The 15,674-nt window shown below is 38.5% G+C and overlaps 2 protein-coding genes across 13 annotated transcripts; one reads left to right on the top strand and one right to left on the bottom strand.

Annotated features, from left to right (window-relative positions):
- Nucleotides 1–8,682: 8,682 nt before the first annotated feature.
- LOC125194214 (nuclear transcription factor Y subunit A-7-like) lies at nucleotides 8,683–11,137 on the top strand. 11 transcript variants are annotated; one of them, XM_048092318.1, is made up of 7 exons: nucleotides 8,683–8,760; nucleotides 9,449–9,508; nucleotides 9,607–9,796; nucleotides 10,127–10,185; nucleotides 10,275–10,346; nucleotides 10,441–10,608; nucleotides 10,705–11,137. In XM_048092318.1, exons 3-7 carry the CDS (start codon nucleotides 9,637–9,639, stop codon nucleotides 10,984–10,986), a joined length of 741 nt encoding a protein of 246 aa, XP_047948275.1. In that variant the 5' UTR covers nucleotides 8,683–8,760; nucleotides 9,449–9,508; nucleotides 9,607–9,636; the 3' UTR covers nucleotides 10,987–11,137. The 11 variants fall into 11 exon arrangements, with proteins under 11 accessions (XP_047948275.1, XP_047948270.1, XP_047948277.1 ...); XM_048092320.1 differs by lacking the exon at nucleotides 8,683–8,760 and adding an exon at nucleotides 8,813–8,831; XM_048092315.1 differs by lacking the exon at nucleotides 8,683–8,760 and adding an exon at nucleotides 8,840–8,976.
- A 359-nt stretch (nucleotides 11,138–11,496) lies between these two features.
- Nucleotides 11,497–13,291, bottom strand: LOC125194213 (solute carrier family 25 member 44-like). 2 transcript variants are annotated; one of them, XM_048092308.1, is made up of 2 exons: nucleotides 13,009–13,291; nucleotides 11,497–12,837 (listed from the first exon to the last, which is right to left on the bottom strand). In XM_048092308.1, the coding sequence occupies exon 2, from the start codon at nucleotides 12,789–12,791 to the stop codon at nucleotides 11,757–11,759; it is 1,035 nt and encodes a 344-aa protein (XP_047948265.1). In that variant the 5' UTR covers nucleotides 12,792–12,837; nucleotides 13,009–13,291; the 3' UTR covers nucleotides 11,497–11,756. The 2 variants fall into 2 exon arrangements, with proteins under 2 accessions (XP_047948265.1, XP_047948266.1); XM_048092309.1 differs by having other exon boundaries at nucleotides 11,497–12,908.
- Nucleotides 13,292–15,674: the final 2,383 nt, after the last annotated feature.

The following is a 15,674-nucleotide window of genomic DNA, read 5'->3' on the forward strand; positions in this document are numbered from 1 at the left end:
TATTTCAACATCTCCAGATTTTCTTCGATTTGTTCATTATTCCGTAGTCTCCAGATTTTGTTTCCATATTTCTCGCATAATTGTGATCGGGAAGATGTTTTGAATTTTGCGTTCTTATTTTCATTGATTACCTCTTCAATTGCTGTGAAAATTTGCTTCGATGGAATCTGTAGCAAATAACGAAGGTAACAATCATTATTGATTGTGTTCATATTCATGTATTGAATTTGATTTTAGATTAATATTAGTTGTCGATTGGTTTATGTTTCTGATGTACTGAAATTCTTATTTGATTTATATGTATTGTCGATTATGTGTTAAAATGATACTTTTGACTTATAAATATTAGGTTTACTGCATAACATGATAGTTTTGTCGGATAAAATGATACTATGATAAAATGATACTTTGGGCTGATAAAATGATAGTCATAGCTGCTAAAATGATACTTTTCAGACGTGTCATAGCTGATAAAATGATAGTCCTAGGTGATAAAATGATACTTTTGGCTGATAAAATGATAGTCATAGCTGATAAAATGATACTTTTCAGGCGTGTCATAGCTGATAAAATGATAGTCATATATGATAAAATGATACTTTTGGCTAATAAAATGATAGTCATAGCTGATAAAATGATAGTCATAGTAGTTGATAAAATGATATAAAATGATACTTTTGGCTGATAACATGATACTTTTTGGCTGATAAAATGAGCAACCTTGGAACAGAGTTTCTACAACGGTTTACATCTACAAGGAAACTTCTATGACAAACTATCTTTGAAGAAGGCTTCCAAAATAATTTCAATTGAACAATACAGAAGAGTTCTCTTCACATTGCACAGACCTACAAATGAAAAGTCTAATCTAGTTCAAATTGAACCACAAACAATGGCAAAATAATGTTTAAAGCCTACATAAGTAAATGTCTACCAACAGAATCTATGCTGAAGTATGGTAATTAAAACAAGCGCTGAGTTTCAGTTAGAGATCCTATCATGCTCTCGCTTGGCTTCACCATCTACGCACTTCATGCCTGTTGGGCGGCATCTTCCTGGGTGCCATTAACAGCAGGCGCTGGCTGTTCACTGTCAGCGACAACAACTTCTGTTTTCTTCCGCTTTGTGGCGGACTTCTTTCTCGTTTGAGCCGCAGGACTCTTCGAAGGCTGCGGAAGCAATAAGCACCAAAATATTCAGGAAGCAGAAAAATCTAGAAAGAAGAATTCAACATCACGAATGTTCTTACCTAATAAACAAAAGATTTCAGTGTGTTAAACAGTTTATGTAATTATATAAAGTCAAAGTATTCACAAATTATCATTTTATCATTTTCAGAAACTATCATTTTATGCACCCAAAGTATCATTTTATCAAGCAAAAACACAATTTCTACATTTAAACAGATCATCCAAACACATAGCAACACACACACACACAAAAACACAGAGACACACACAACAACACACACAAACACAACAGCAGTAGCCTCAGGACACACACACACACAAACATAAAGTATCATATTATCCCATGAAACTATCATTTTATCCCATGAAACTATCATTTTATCTTCTGAAACTATCATTTTATCAAGGGCAATTATCATTTTATCAACTATCATTTTATAATCTGAAACTATCATTTTATCCCATGAAACTATCATTTTATCTTCTGAAACTATCATTTTATCAAGGGCAATTATCATTTTATCTTCTGAAACTATCATTTTCTAAATTTCAATGAGTTCAAAAAAGCAGAGAGGGCATAACTTGTCACTTAAGTAGAACAAAACACTATTCACAAAGTATCATTTTATCATTTTCAGAAACTATCATTTTATGCACCCAAAGTATCATTTTATCAAGCAAAAGCACAATTTCTACATTTAAACAGATCATCCAAACACATAGCAACACACACACACAGCAAAACACACATAAACAAAGCAAAACACACACACAAACACAGAAAAACACACGCCAGCAGCACACACAGCAAAATGTAAATCTAAATATATAGATTGTTCTCAATATTGTTATGCATGAATGATATTGTATAAATATAAGAAATATCTACACTAAAAAACTACAGAATCTAAAAAAATCGAGAAAATCTCCAGCAAAATGATAAATCGAGCAAAATCAAAAGTGAAATAAGTAATAAACTTCATCCAACCTTTCTTCGATGATGCTTGATCGTTTTCCTTCGACATTTTCCAGAATCGGATGATTTTTCCTTCGATTCGAAGGCTTTGAAACGCGATTCAGAGGGTTTGATTGTGAGAGAAATTGATGCAGGGTTTGAGTGTGAGAGAAATTGAATGGAGCGTTTGAGTCAAGTTTTCTTCTTTCCCACCAAATTTTAAAATGAAATGACAATTTTGCCCTTAATATATCCGAAAATGATAGTTTTATTTGATAAAATGATAGTTTTGTTAGATTAAATCTAGACCACATATTTTAAAAATGTGTGGTGGAGATTTAGTTATAGGGTTATCACACAAATTGGGGTTATCATTATAACGCACCCCTATATATATATATATATTTAGTATATTATAATTTTAATGACGTTAAGTTTAAATACAATAATAAATTATAATACACAATATTAAAAACTAGTATTAAACTCTATGTATATTTATAAACTCCTATATTGTAAAATATTAGTGATGGTAAAAGTATAATTAAAATATAAGAAATATATTATAATTAACAATTTCTTAAAATAATAGTATAAAATTAAAATGAATTATTAGTTTCAGTGGAAAAAGAATTTCAGATTTAATGTATAAGAATAATTAATGTTCATAATATTACAAAATGATCATGTGGTGAAGTGGTAAAGGAGTTGGTATTTAGAGAGGAGGTCATGTGTTCAAGCCCTAGCAACAAAAAATTAAGAGTATCTCCAATGGCGGACGTCGCGGTAGGACGTCCCGCCATAGTGGCAACGAAGGGCGGACACGTCCGTCCCATATGCCCGTCGGATGGGCTCGGACGTCCGACCCATGGGCGGGCGGACGTCCGCCACTGTGGCAACAGTCGGACATCCCGGTCAGACGTCCGAGTTTTAAATTTTATTTTTTTTAAAAAACCTCAATAAATAGGGTTCGTTGAACTTCATTTCATTCACACCACTTGTGTTGACAAGTTTCTCTCTCTAAACTCTATTTTCAAGTATATCTAGAATGACGAGTAGTCGTGCGGGTGGTAGTGACGGAGGCGCTAGTGAATTGGATCTCGTTGTGGAAGAGGCGATTGATCGATTGCTCCGGCAGAGGCAGCAGCGGCGGCAGCAGGCGGCGACGGCGGTACCTCGGCCGATCCATCGCCGACGTCATGTACCCCTGGACCACATTGCTGCACATATTCGGTTGTATGAGGACTACTTTGCTCCGTAGCCGCGTTTTGGGGATGTCTTATTCCGGCGACTTTTTAGGATGCATCGTCCGCTGTTTATGCATATCATGGATGCTTTAGAGAGAAGATACGAGTTGTTCGGGATCAGGGAGGATGCGGCTGGCAAACCCGGACACACGCCCTTACAGAAGTGCACTGCCGCAATCAGGCAACTGGCGTACGGAGGCCCGACCGACATGTTCGACGAGTACCTCCACGTTGGCGAGTCTTCAGCCGTCGAGTGTTTGCTGAATTTTTGCGCGGGCGTTAGATCGATATTCGGGGATCAGTATCTTCGGCGTCCGAGCCCCGAAGACTGCCAGCGGCTGATAAATATGCACGGGTCGGTGCACGGGTTCCCCTGGGATGTTGGGCAGCATAGATTGTATGCATTGGGAGTGGAGGAACTGTCCCGTCGCCTGGAAGGGGATACACACTTCCGGCTTCAAAGCCAAGCATCCCACGATGATCCTTGAAGCTGTAGCTGACTACCGGCTGTGGATATGGCATGCTTATTTTGGAGTCGTCGGGTCGAACAACGACCTCAACGTCCTCCAGTCGTCGCCCCTATTCAATGATCAGTACAATGGCGTTGGTCCCGCCATCAGTTTCGTCGCCAACGGCAACCAACACAATATGAGATACTATTTGGCGGATGGGATATACCCAAACTGGCCCGTCTTTGTGAAGACGATCAAGCATGCGGTCGGACCAAAGAAGTCCTACTTTGCGAGCCGTCAGGAGGCAGCGCGCAAGGATGTTGAGCACGCATTTGGTGTGCTCCACAGTCGATGGGGGATGGTGAAGGGTCCGGCATGGCAGTGGTATATTCCCAACATCGGCGACATCATGTACGCATGTATCATTTTGCACAACATGATTGTCGAAAGTGAAGGGGACGAACTGACTCAATGGACCAACGAAGATGATACGGGTGCCGGTCCAAGCCACGGCGTGGCCAGCGCGAATGTGAACATGGGGGTACCTACCTCATGGAGAGGTTGAGCGGTTGCGCGCATTTGCCGACACGTGGCAAAGAGATGCCCATATTCGACTTCAGGAGGATATCATCGAAGAGGTTTGGACGCGGAGGGGTGGACGTTGATGTGGTTGCTTTTTTTTATGTACTATGTGATTTTTTTTTTCTTTTATGATGTATGTTTTTTTTTTAATGAAATATTCGCATTTCCCCGTTCGTATTCGTGTCGAATTTTAATTCAGTAAATTTTAATTTCAATTGTGAATTTAATTTTATTGCGGGAAGTCCTAGTGGATGTCTTAGTGGGAAGTCCTAGTGTAAGGGAAGTCCTAGTGATGTGGCAGTGAAATGGGAAGTCCTAGTGATGACGTGGCAGGAGGTTTTTGTGGGAAGGGCGCCACCGGAGACGCTCTAAAAAAATTTGAAAAAGTGAAAAAACAATTTCCGGTTCACGGTCGGACCGGTCTGACCGGCCGGTTCCATCAGTTCACGGCTATTCAATGTGCTAATGGTTTTTAGGGGTGAACCGGACTACCTGCCGATTTGCGGTTGAACCGGCCGGTCTAGTCCAATTTTTAAAACACTGGTTAAAATATTTCTAAATCAGCATAGGAATAGTCACCAAATTAATCGAATTAATCGATATACTCCTTAAGCAACCAAAAAATGAGTCATAATAATAGTAATATAAAAAAACTTAGTTTAAATTTAGATTTTTATCTAAGTGAAATTACTTTATAACATTTGGTGATTATATAAAGGGAAGACTCTAGAGAGAGCATAAATGGGCCAGAATGTTGGTAAGACTATAGAGAGCGTAAATGGGCCAGTTTTTCACATTTAGAGCATCCGTAATGGTGCTTAGGCCAGTCATAGGCCAACAATAGGCCAGCCATTTTCTCCCCTGCCACGTCAGCAATACTAAAAAATCCACCTGCCACATCAGATTTAGGCCAGCCATAGGCCAGCCGCAATAAAATAATTCAAAATATACTATATTTACAGTAATTAAAATTACCATTAAAATACGGAATTAAATTTACGACACATATACGGGAAAAATAATCCATTCCATTAAAAAATAGTACAAAGATTTTTAAAAAAAAGTACATGATTTTTTTTTAAAAAAAAGGGCTTCAACACACGAAGCCCCGCCACTCTCTACTCCTTATCGCCGTCTTCCTCGCCGTCGCCGCCGCTGCCGCCACCCGTGGTATCTGAGCCCACGTCGGAACCCGCTAGCCGTGCCCTCGCGATCTCCAAATCAACACGCATGCTCTCGAGCATCTCGTGAAGAAACATCTTCTCCGTGGGGTCAGTGGCGGCCTTCCACTCTTGGAAGACCTTGTACATCTGCTGCCCGCGTTTGGTTACGCGAATGGAGAGTGTACTCGAGTGGGGCTGCTGGGAGGGCGGAGGACTGGACCTCATGGGGCGCATAGGGGATCCGCCGGAACTTCTCGGAGTCCTTCAACAACAAGAAGCACTCCCAGAAGGTGAACTCCTTATACTTCCCCTCCAAGGGGAACTGACTCGCGGCTATCCTCCGGGCGTAGTCCTCATTCTGCCCACTTCTGAGCTGACGGAGGGCATTGGCGTACAACGACCATTGCGGATGCTCTTAGGCAAAAGTTACAAATATTGCGTTAATCGAACCATTGTATAGTCTCAAAAAAAAAATTACTCCATATTAGTACTAGTACCTGTTAGTGGTTGGGCTAAAAATGAACTATTGTTTAATAGGAGTATATAATCTCGATATGTATGTATTAAATCACTACGAGACGCCATTGGTATCTCTGCTACATTATATTAAGCCCAAAAAATCCATAAATAAATAGGTTCAAGTCATCAAATTTAAAAGGATGAGGTGGCAGTGATTCTTATTTTAATAAATCTGATTTAAACTCAAAGTATGACATTTTAAAACCATAATTTGTCTTTAACCGCACGTCAGGCAGCAATAATTAGAGCATCTTCTAATTAAAAACTGCTTCCGCAGTTATCTATTAAACTCACTAGTGACATGCTATTAATTAATTGATTAATGAACTAATCAAGCTTAGTTTAGTCTGGCAACTGCAGTGAATTCGCACTCACATTTTTATAAGTAGTAATGGAGATTAGTTAGGTGCCTTTGTCCTAGCAGCATTGACATCTCGAGTTCAATCCCTCTGAGTTTCCTTCAAAAAACTTATCATATGAATATAACTATTTGTTGTTTGATCGATAAAGAGTTGATAAGTTTCATAAGTTCAATTTTATACAATAATAATGATTAATGATTTATCGTTTTTTAAATGGTACTCATATATTTGACTATTCCTTTCGTCTCTGCAGATCATTTGATGGCTTTGGATCCCTGTTGTGGCTCTCATCAAGGAATGTTGTTCCACCGTATTTTATTTCTAAATTAAGTATAATATTAAAATATTAATTTTTTTTATTATAAAATAATTTGATGCATATGTTATATACTTAGCACAGCTCCCAGCTGTGCACAATAGGAGATTCTTGCCATCATATGTATAAACATAGTAAAATGGGGAGTATGTTTTTTTGTTAAAAAATAAAAGATTAATGTACATTGATGTCAAATAATTAAAAATTTAGAGAGGAATGATTATTTCTTATGTACGAAGAAACAATGTTTGGTTTAACAATCTCTTTAACGTTGTTATAGTTTATGACTAGAAAAAAAATTTGTTCATTCATTTTGTATGGACTCAATCGTATCGGCCAGGTCCGCATCTCCCCCCTCAGCTATCGAGTATCGAGTAGTCCTTGCTGCCATCTCGACTATAATACTGGATTATCTTTATAATAGTAAGTACTTTTATTTTAATGAAATAAGTATAATAAAATCAAGTGTAATTAATCCCTCCGTCTCACAATAAGAGTTGTCATTTACATCCGTCCCACAATAAGAGTCATATTTCACTTTACCATAAATGGTAAGTAAGCCTCACATTCTACCAGCTTATTTCACTCACATTTTATTAAAACTAATAAGTATATATAAGTGAGACTTACATTCTACTAACTTGTTCAACACGCTTTTATTTATATTTTTTAAAATTTTGTGTCTAAATTAAATAGGAATCCTATTATGGTACGGAAGGAGTATAAGCTAAATTTTAAGGTTAATTAAAATTAAACCATTAATAACCGGGGCATATATAGCCATATAGGTGATTCAAATGTCACAGTTTTGACTTTTGATTGTGTTCTTTTTACTTTCCCCTAAAATGGGTTTATGACTTTATTCACTACTACTATTATTGGTGTAGTATTTTCTTGAGTTTTCATGTAGAAAGTGCAAGTAGGCATTTGACACAAAGAATAAATCTGTCGTCGACGCATGTAAAAATAATGAATTTCAAACACACGAAAAAAATAGACAGTGCAAAATATAATTGCCTTATACTAGTATCATTCAAAATTTAAATTACACTAGACTATCATTTTTTTAATACTGGATATAAATTATTTTATTTCATTAATATATGTAACATAATGACGATAGTCGATAGCAGTTAAAAAAACAATACTCTCTCTATTAAAAAAAAAATAGTCTTATTTGTGAACGACATAATTTTTAATAAAAAATTAGTAAAGTAAGAAAGAAAGAGAATAATAAATAAAGTAAGACAGATATAGAGAATATGATTGAGAAATTTTTTATTTTTAGAAATGAGACTATTTTTTTGAACCAAGGAAATAGTTGAAAAAAAAAGAAAAAACATGTTTGTCAAATGCATTGGCTAATGCAAAATCCGGATAATTATATAATAGTACTACTACTTACTAAACATATTCTCCCCTAATAGTTAATTAATCTCACTCAGAAATAAAAATAGATTAAGTAAAAATATAAATATGGAAGAATTAGTCCATGTGTCACAAGTGTCGATGTCAACTAATTTTCAAAATATAATATGGAAGGAACTTTTTTGCGTTTGTATTAAATCAAAAAGTTTGTAGCATTATGTCTATTATCTGTCCCTAATAAATGAATAGTAGTACTATAATATAATCGCAATTATAAATTAAAAAACACTCCGTACAACTAAATTTATGAAGTTTAGTCCCCTAGATAATTGAAACTTTTTCTAGGGTGGTGGTGAGGTGTTGCATATGAAGATTAAAAATTGAATCTTTTTTCTTTGGGAGTTCAAAAATGAATTTTGGATGGTAGTTGATTTTATTTTTTAGGTTAGTATGTTAAACAAATCAGTGGTTATGGTTTTCACTTTCATTCTTTTGAGGGAATAAAATAATTTTCAAAACTAAGACTAAGTATAGATTTGCGAAATAGGAGTATAACAAATGAGGATATCTGTATTTTCCTCAGCGACTAAAACCTCTTTCTCAAAGGTCTCTCTCCCTCTCTGTCTGTGAGACGTGTGTACAAATGGGCAGTTTTTTTATTTTGTCGTTTCCTATATGTATGTATGTGTGCGTGTTGAGAGTATGTGTGTGTGTTTTCCTTTTATTTTCTGTGTTTCTTTCCTTGTAAAGGATCAATTGTCTGGTTTTGGGAATATGCTTTTGTGGAGTTGCGGTTTGTATGTTTGGATTTCGTATGTTTATGTAAAGTTCTAATTTTTTCCATATGAAATTCTATTCGAGTATTTACAGTTGAAGTTTCATTGTATTTTTTGTTTTTCTTGAACTTGAAGGTGCTGAAGCTCCAAAATTTTGGGGATTAGTGTTAAATAAACTGAAATCTCAAGCCTTCCTGTATAAAATCTGCCACAAATTGATGAAATTAGTCTAGGTTTTATCAAGATTTTGCTTTAGAGCTAGAAATTATTGAATTATAGTTGTTGGTTAACATGAAAATCTGTTTACTGCTGTGTGTTTGCTGAAGGGCTTTTCTCCCTCAATTAGGATTCTTGATTTGCTAATATTCTTGTGTGTTTGAAGCAATCTACATTCACATTTTCTGATAGAAATGGACTCAATTAGGATTTCTGCATTGCTGGACTATATTTTTGTGTTTTATGGCAACCTGAATTCATATTTTCTGATAGAATCAATGGCTTTTGTCACTTTAAAACAGGTGAAGATTTAATCAGTGTGTAGTCGTTGATCAAATCCCTCAGTTTGGCAGCAAGAAAAGGTTTGTAGGATGCAAAAGCCCATCCATCAAAGATTCTGACTGAACCTCTGCTGACTTGTTTCCAACATTGTATGACCATGTGGTTCTCTGGAAAGCAGCTCGAGATACCTGTCTCAAACTCCAAGAGCATGGCAACGGAGACAGAAACCACAAAAGGGCGGGACTATTACCATCTGAAGCTGTCAGAGCAAGATTCGTCCTCAACTCTATCCACAGACCAGTCTCATCACGAGGGATCTACTTCGGCTGGAAGTGACGTGCAGATGAAGAACTTGTCGTTTCAGCCTGGTAACAATAGCTCCATAACTTGATATGCATTGTCATTCTTGGTAATTGAAACAATGTGTCAAATTAAGGTGCAGCAGCATTTCCATTCATTAGTATGCCTATACAAGTTGTTGTCTTCCTTGCTGAATGTGGCATTACTGTTTCTGCGAATTCTATATGTATTGATTGTGGATTTCGGATTGTTGCTGCAAGAAATAGCATTTTATCGTTATAAGTTTTGTACCCGGCATCATGAAGTTACCTGCAACATAAAAAGTTAGAGCAGTTTTTCTTATAGAAATTTATGCAAGCACAATGCCTTGAAGCTTACCCGTTGTTCTGTTGAATCAGTTGGTGGAAATGCAGAGTATTTCAGCCATCAAGTTCAGATGGAACACAATCAATCATCGGTTGGTTCAAATCACATCCCTTGAGACTATATATAAAAAAGTTGTGATACGCCTGCTATGAATCAGAACATATGTTGTTGTCTTTGCAGGATTGGGCATCTTACTCCATGGCTGCACCTTATTTTGGCAGGATAGCAGCTGCATACGATCCGAATTCTGTTGTAAGTATCTTTTCACACGCGAAAGCTAGTATAATAGTAGTATGTATCAAAATTATATGTGAGGTTAAAAACATGGTTTCTTTCAACTGTCCAGATTTATCCTCAAATGGCTGTGGTCGGGCAAGCAAGGGCTGTGCTACCGCTGGATCACGATCAAGGCATCCCCATGTTTGTCAATGCAAAGCAATACCACGCCATTCTCAGGCGTCGCCAAACCAGAGCTAAACTCGAGGCTCAGAATAAGATTGCAAGAACAAGAAAGGTACCTAAGACAAAGCCCTAAATCCTAATAGGCCTTCAGTTTCTCTCTGAACTCACTCCAGTCCCCCAATTGATCACTGCATATCTCAATGTACAGCCATATCTCCATGAGTCTCGCCACCACCACGCTCTGAGAAGAGCTCGGGGTTCTGGAGGGCGCTTCTTGAACACGAAGAAGTCAAGCCCCACAGCTCAAGAACCCGAGAGCAGCACCAGCTGGGGCACATCCACCACCTCTGGCTCTGATGTCTCATGCATATTCAACAACGACGACTTATTCCAACAACCACGCATGGGGACACAATCGCGTACGATGGAACACAACAACATGCTTCTGTTATCCATGGATAGTTACACACAAATCCGCACCACGACGTGATTGTGCTGCTCTCCTGTGTGGTTAACCGGCAGTTCATCCTTGGCTATCTTTTCCCCTGCTGCTTCTTGCAGTGTCTCATGCTTAGTTTTTGGTAACTTGAACTCATCTTTGTGTAAGAATTTGAAAATATGTTTTACGTGTTTTTGTTTCATTTGTTGAACAATCTTAATGGTTGTCTACTTGACTATCTTAAGTCCAATTTATTAAAAGGTTGCAATAAATCAATAATGTCATGGCCTATTTCGACTTATTAGTATTAAATGAAGCCCAGATTTGAAAACGTTGCAATATCGAGCTTGGGAAAACGACGAAGACTGGTCCCCTCCTAATTATGGGAATAATAACTGCCATAAAATGGATAATGTCTCAATCTCTTCAGCTCATAGTTTTCATCAAACCTATTTCCCACTAAATACAAGAATGTCCCAATTTGCCAACAAACTCTTGTGTGAGAAAAGAAGACAAGATTTCATCACTGCCACCATCAATTTGGAATGAGTCCAATCAAGATTTTCACATCCCAAAATACAAATCTCAACATCATTAACAAGAACTATGAGCTCAAGATAGTTTTCATGGATATCCATAACCTCGGACCAAGAAACTTTTCAACAGTCTAGACAACAACATTATGTGAGTGGGAAAAGGTTGAAACTTGCATTTCTACACCTATACAAGATTTACAATAGTATGATAAAAGGGGCCTGACAGTAGGAGAAAAACACTTCCTTTACCCCTTGGATTCTTCATCTGCTCTACCCCAACTCAAATCACAAAGCAAAGCTATCTTGATTCTTAGTCGAGAGCCGCTTGAGAAACTCATAGGTGGTGATCATGGTCGTTGCAGACATCGACATTGAAGCCCATCTCGGCCCCAACCCTCGGTAGCAAGCACCCAACCCACCCTCCTTCACCAAGCTCCTCACGGTTTGCACAACTGTTGGAGTCCTACCCTCACCCCCGCCTCCATCCAAAACCTGCAGCCTCGTCTTAATAGTGTCGAGAGGCATTGTCACGAGCGCAGATGCTCCACTAGCCATCGCAGCACTCACTGCCTGAACTGCCATCACAGACTTCCCATCCGGCCTATAACCATTCCCATTCTCACTCTTCTTGCAGAAGTAGCATCCAATGCAGCCCCAAATCCCTCTATGCGCCATCGAGTAAGAAGCCCACCACACAGCATTAGAAGGAGCATAAGTCAGTATAGATATCCCAAACCCTCTATACAACCCTCTCACCCCATCCGCACGCACAATCTTCCTAAACGCGTCTATCCCACCGTTATATTTCTTCAACCCAACCGTGCAAGAACTCCCATCCCCCACACCTCCTTGCACCATTAGCCTCTGGCTCACCACATCAATTGGCGTCCAAACCAACTGAGCAGCCATGGAAGCACTCAGCCCAGCAGCGGCATTAGCTATGGCCGAAGCTGAGGCCTCGGATAAACCTAGCTGGCGACTAGCAACATTGCCTACGCTACTCTTGGTAACCTCGAGAGCACCCATGTAGAGAGCTCGGGCTGGGATAGTTCCCATAAGGGAAGTCCCAAAACCGCGGTAGAAACCCCTCCACCCCTCGTTTCTAAAGATCGAGGCCGCCATTTTGAAGCACGGGCAGTCGTTCAACATCACCTGCTGCCGCGTTTTCAGCACAACAATTGGGTAAAGAGTGCCTGAAACCCCTGAAAACAGAGCAGCGCCGAGGAAGAAAAACTTGGATTTATCAAGCATCTCCCAATCTATATCAGCAGGCAGATGGATTTCAGTTGCGGAGTCATCCTCTGCGGTGCTCAAACTCATCTTCGCCACTTTCGATTTCTATAAACAATTAACAACTTTTTTCCACCTAAATAAGATAGTAAAACTCTTTTTTCAGCTCTCTGTGTAACAAAATCCCCAAATTCAGCTGGCCGTATACTAAAAAAGGAAAAAAGAAATAAAAAAAATAGATTGCGAAGTAGTAGTATCTAGAAACACTAGTCCTAAAATCGGATTGCAGAAATACAGCTGAAACTACCTGAAAATCAAAATCGTAACGATTCTAATCAAAACACAAGTGTTTTTTTCCGCTTGCGCAAACAGATTAGAGAACGGAAATGAGTGAGGACGAAAAGATCCAGCATTTCCACACCAAAAACTCGGAGGCGATCATATCGAGATATTTTTCATTTCGGATTGGGGGATCTGCAACAGCTACAAATAGGATGAGGCGAAGGAATTGAAGGATGTTAAAAGTGGATTAGTGAATAGGTGAAGAAAAAGGTGGAAACAAAGTGGCGAGTGGCGACTGTAAATGGATTTGGGGGACGAGGGTTTTGAGTATGGGAGAAAGGGACACGTGTCGGTTATTGTTTCGAGAAGATGGTGTTCTCGCGTATGGGGATTCAGTGTGGCGCAGGCCTACAGAATGTGGTGGGCTACGAGCTAATTGATTTGCTACAAAACTATGGATTGGAATTTCATTTTTTTTATTAGTAGATCTGACGATTTGGCTCAAATTTATTTTATTTTGTCGGAATACCTTACTTCCTTTTGCCTCATAAAAATATTATATTTGAAAGGTCCCATGAGATAATGGTTAATTTGTAAACAGGGGTGGAAATATGGATATCGGGTATTGGATTTACCCGTACCCGATCTGATACCCGCAGGATTTTAGAAACACAATATCCAATTTTATGGGATTGGGTATTGAAATTTAAGATAAATCGGATATTGGATAAACCTGAATGGGTATCGGATATTACCCAAATATCCACTTTATTATTTAAAAGCATTTTAAAATTAGGTTTAGGCATTTGGCAATGACTGCTTCTATATTTTGCTTAGTTGTTTAATGACTTTTACGTATTGCACAAACAACTCATGTGGTTTTTATATTGTAGGTAATTATTTTGACTTTTGAATTATATTATTGGTTGCTTCTACAGTTATATTAAATGCATATCTTTTATTATTTTACTTACATATTACATAACCAATCCCCAAAATATAATTGTATACTTTAAAATAAATGAAACATTAAAGATATTAGTCAATTTAAATATTTCTATATTTATATTAATATATAAAATTTGAATTTTTTTATTAGTTATTAACACATGTAAAGAGTCGGATATTTGGGTACCCGATACGTCGGGTATGGATACCCGGGGCGGGTATTGGAGTACCTGAAAATATATTGGGGCGGGTTTTGGATAGACATTTCGATGATTTTCGGGTTTGGGTACCCGATTTTTTTGGCTCGGGTATCCACGGATACCCGTATTCCCACCCCTACTTGTAAAGTAAAATAAGAGCATCCACAATAAGAATAGGCCAGCCATAGGCCAGCCACTCTCTCTCCCCGCCACGTCGGCAAAGACTAAAAATCCACCTGTCACGTCAAAGCATTTACTCAAATAGGCCAGCCGCAATAAAAATAATTAAAAAACAACTACATTTACGGAATTAAATTTACGATTAAATTGCGAAATTAAATTTACGAGACATATACGGAAAAATTCATTAATTGCATTAAATAAAAGTACATTCATTTAAAAAAATAAATTACATAATAAAGAAAAAAAACTATCACCGTGCAGTCTTCCGTGCCCACAACTCTTCAATTATATCCTTTTGGAGTTGAATATGAGCATCCACTTGGCGCATGTCGGCATATTCCTGGAGGCGGCCGACTTCATCGTGAGGTACCCCACGTCGTAAACTAGGGGTGGCCGTTCCGTGGCTTGGACCGGCTTCATCGTCATTGGCCCAACTAGTCGGTTGTACACCTTCGTCTTCGACGATCATGTTGTTCATGATAATGCATGCGTACATTATATCAGCAAAGCATTTGACATCCCACAAACACGTTGGATCCTTAATTGCCGCCCTTCGAGACTGGAGCACACCAAATGCGCGCTCCACGTCCTTGCGCGCCGACTCCTGCCGTTCCTCAAAGTAGGCCTTCTTGTCATCCGCCGCGTGCCTGATCGTCTTCACAAAGACAGGCCACCTAGGGTATATCCCATCCGCCAAGTAGTAGCCCATATCGCCGTTGGCCACAAATGAGACGGTTGGACCGATGCCCCGACACTTCTCGTTGAAGAGGGGCGACGAGTTGAGGACGTTGAGGTTGTTGTTCGACCCGGCTTGATGGGGTTTGGATCCCCTTGCACAGCGGAAGACTTGTACAAAACAAATAAATCAGATACGGATTTATTTGACCGATTATGCGATTAATCAATTCACATGTTAAACAGATAATTGCATGCTAGAACGCAAATAATTCATGTTCATAGAAAGTAAATCCTAAAACATGAATACTACGGTTTAGAGTTACCGATTTGATTCTCCAAAGAATCGTCGATTGCTCGCGCCTTCTCCACGTGATGATCTTCGATACTAGACCACGGATCTTCTCTCTGGTTCCCGAACTGTATCTCGATATCAGGGTGGGCTGATCTTATCAAAATACTAGGACTCGAATAAAGAAGACAGAAGAAATCCTTTTGGGAATAGGTGAAGAATTCGAAATCCTCCACAGCTGGAGAGTTCGAAATTTTCGAAAAATTTGAGAATAAAAATTGTGATAATTCTGTCTCATTTATTCTCCTATTTATGTTAAGTTCCTTTTGGGCCCAGACAGGGATCTATGGAAGGTTTTGGATATGGGCTCCCCCAATTAGTTTTTTACTATTT

Source organism: Salvia hispanica, chromosome 6, assembly GCF_023119035.1.
Source record: "Salvia hispanica cultivar TCC Black 2014 chromosome 6, UniMelb_Shisp_WGS_1.0, whole genome shotgun sequence".
Classification (NCBI taxonomy): domain Eukaryota; kingdom Viridiplantae; phylum Streptophyta; class Magnoliopsida; order Lamiales; family Lamiaceae; genus Salvia; species Salvia hispanica.

Excerpts from the sequence above, each read along its gene's own strand:
- LOC125194214 (XM_048092313.1), top strand. The coding sequence starts at position 9,580 with ATGACCATGTGGTTCTCTGGAAAGCAGCTCGAGATACCTGTCTCAAAC. Across the intron at positions 10,186-10,274 it reads TGGAACACAATCAATCATCG|GATTGGGCATCTTACTCCAT; the intron begins GTTGGTTCAAAT and ends TTGTCTTTGCAG. Across the intron at positions 10,609-10,704 it reads AGATTGCAAGAACAAGAAAG|CCATATCTCCATGAGTCTCG; the intron begins GTACCTAAGACA and ends CTCAATGTACAG.
- LOC125194213 (XM_048092308.1), bottom strand. The coding sequence starts at position 12,791 with ATGAGTTTGAGCACCGCAGAGGATGACTCCGCAACTGAAATCCATCTG.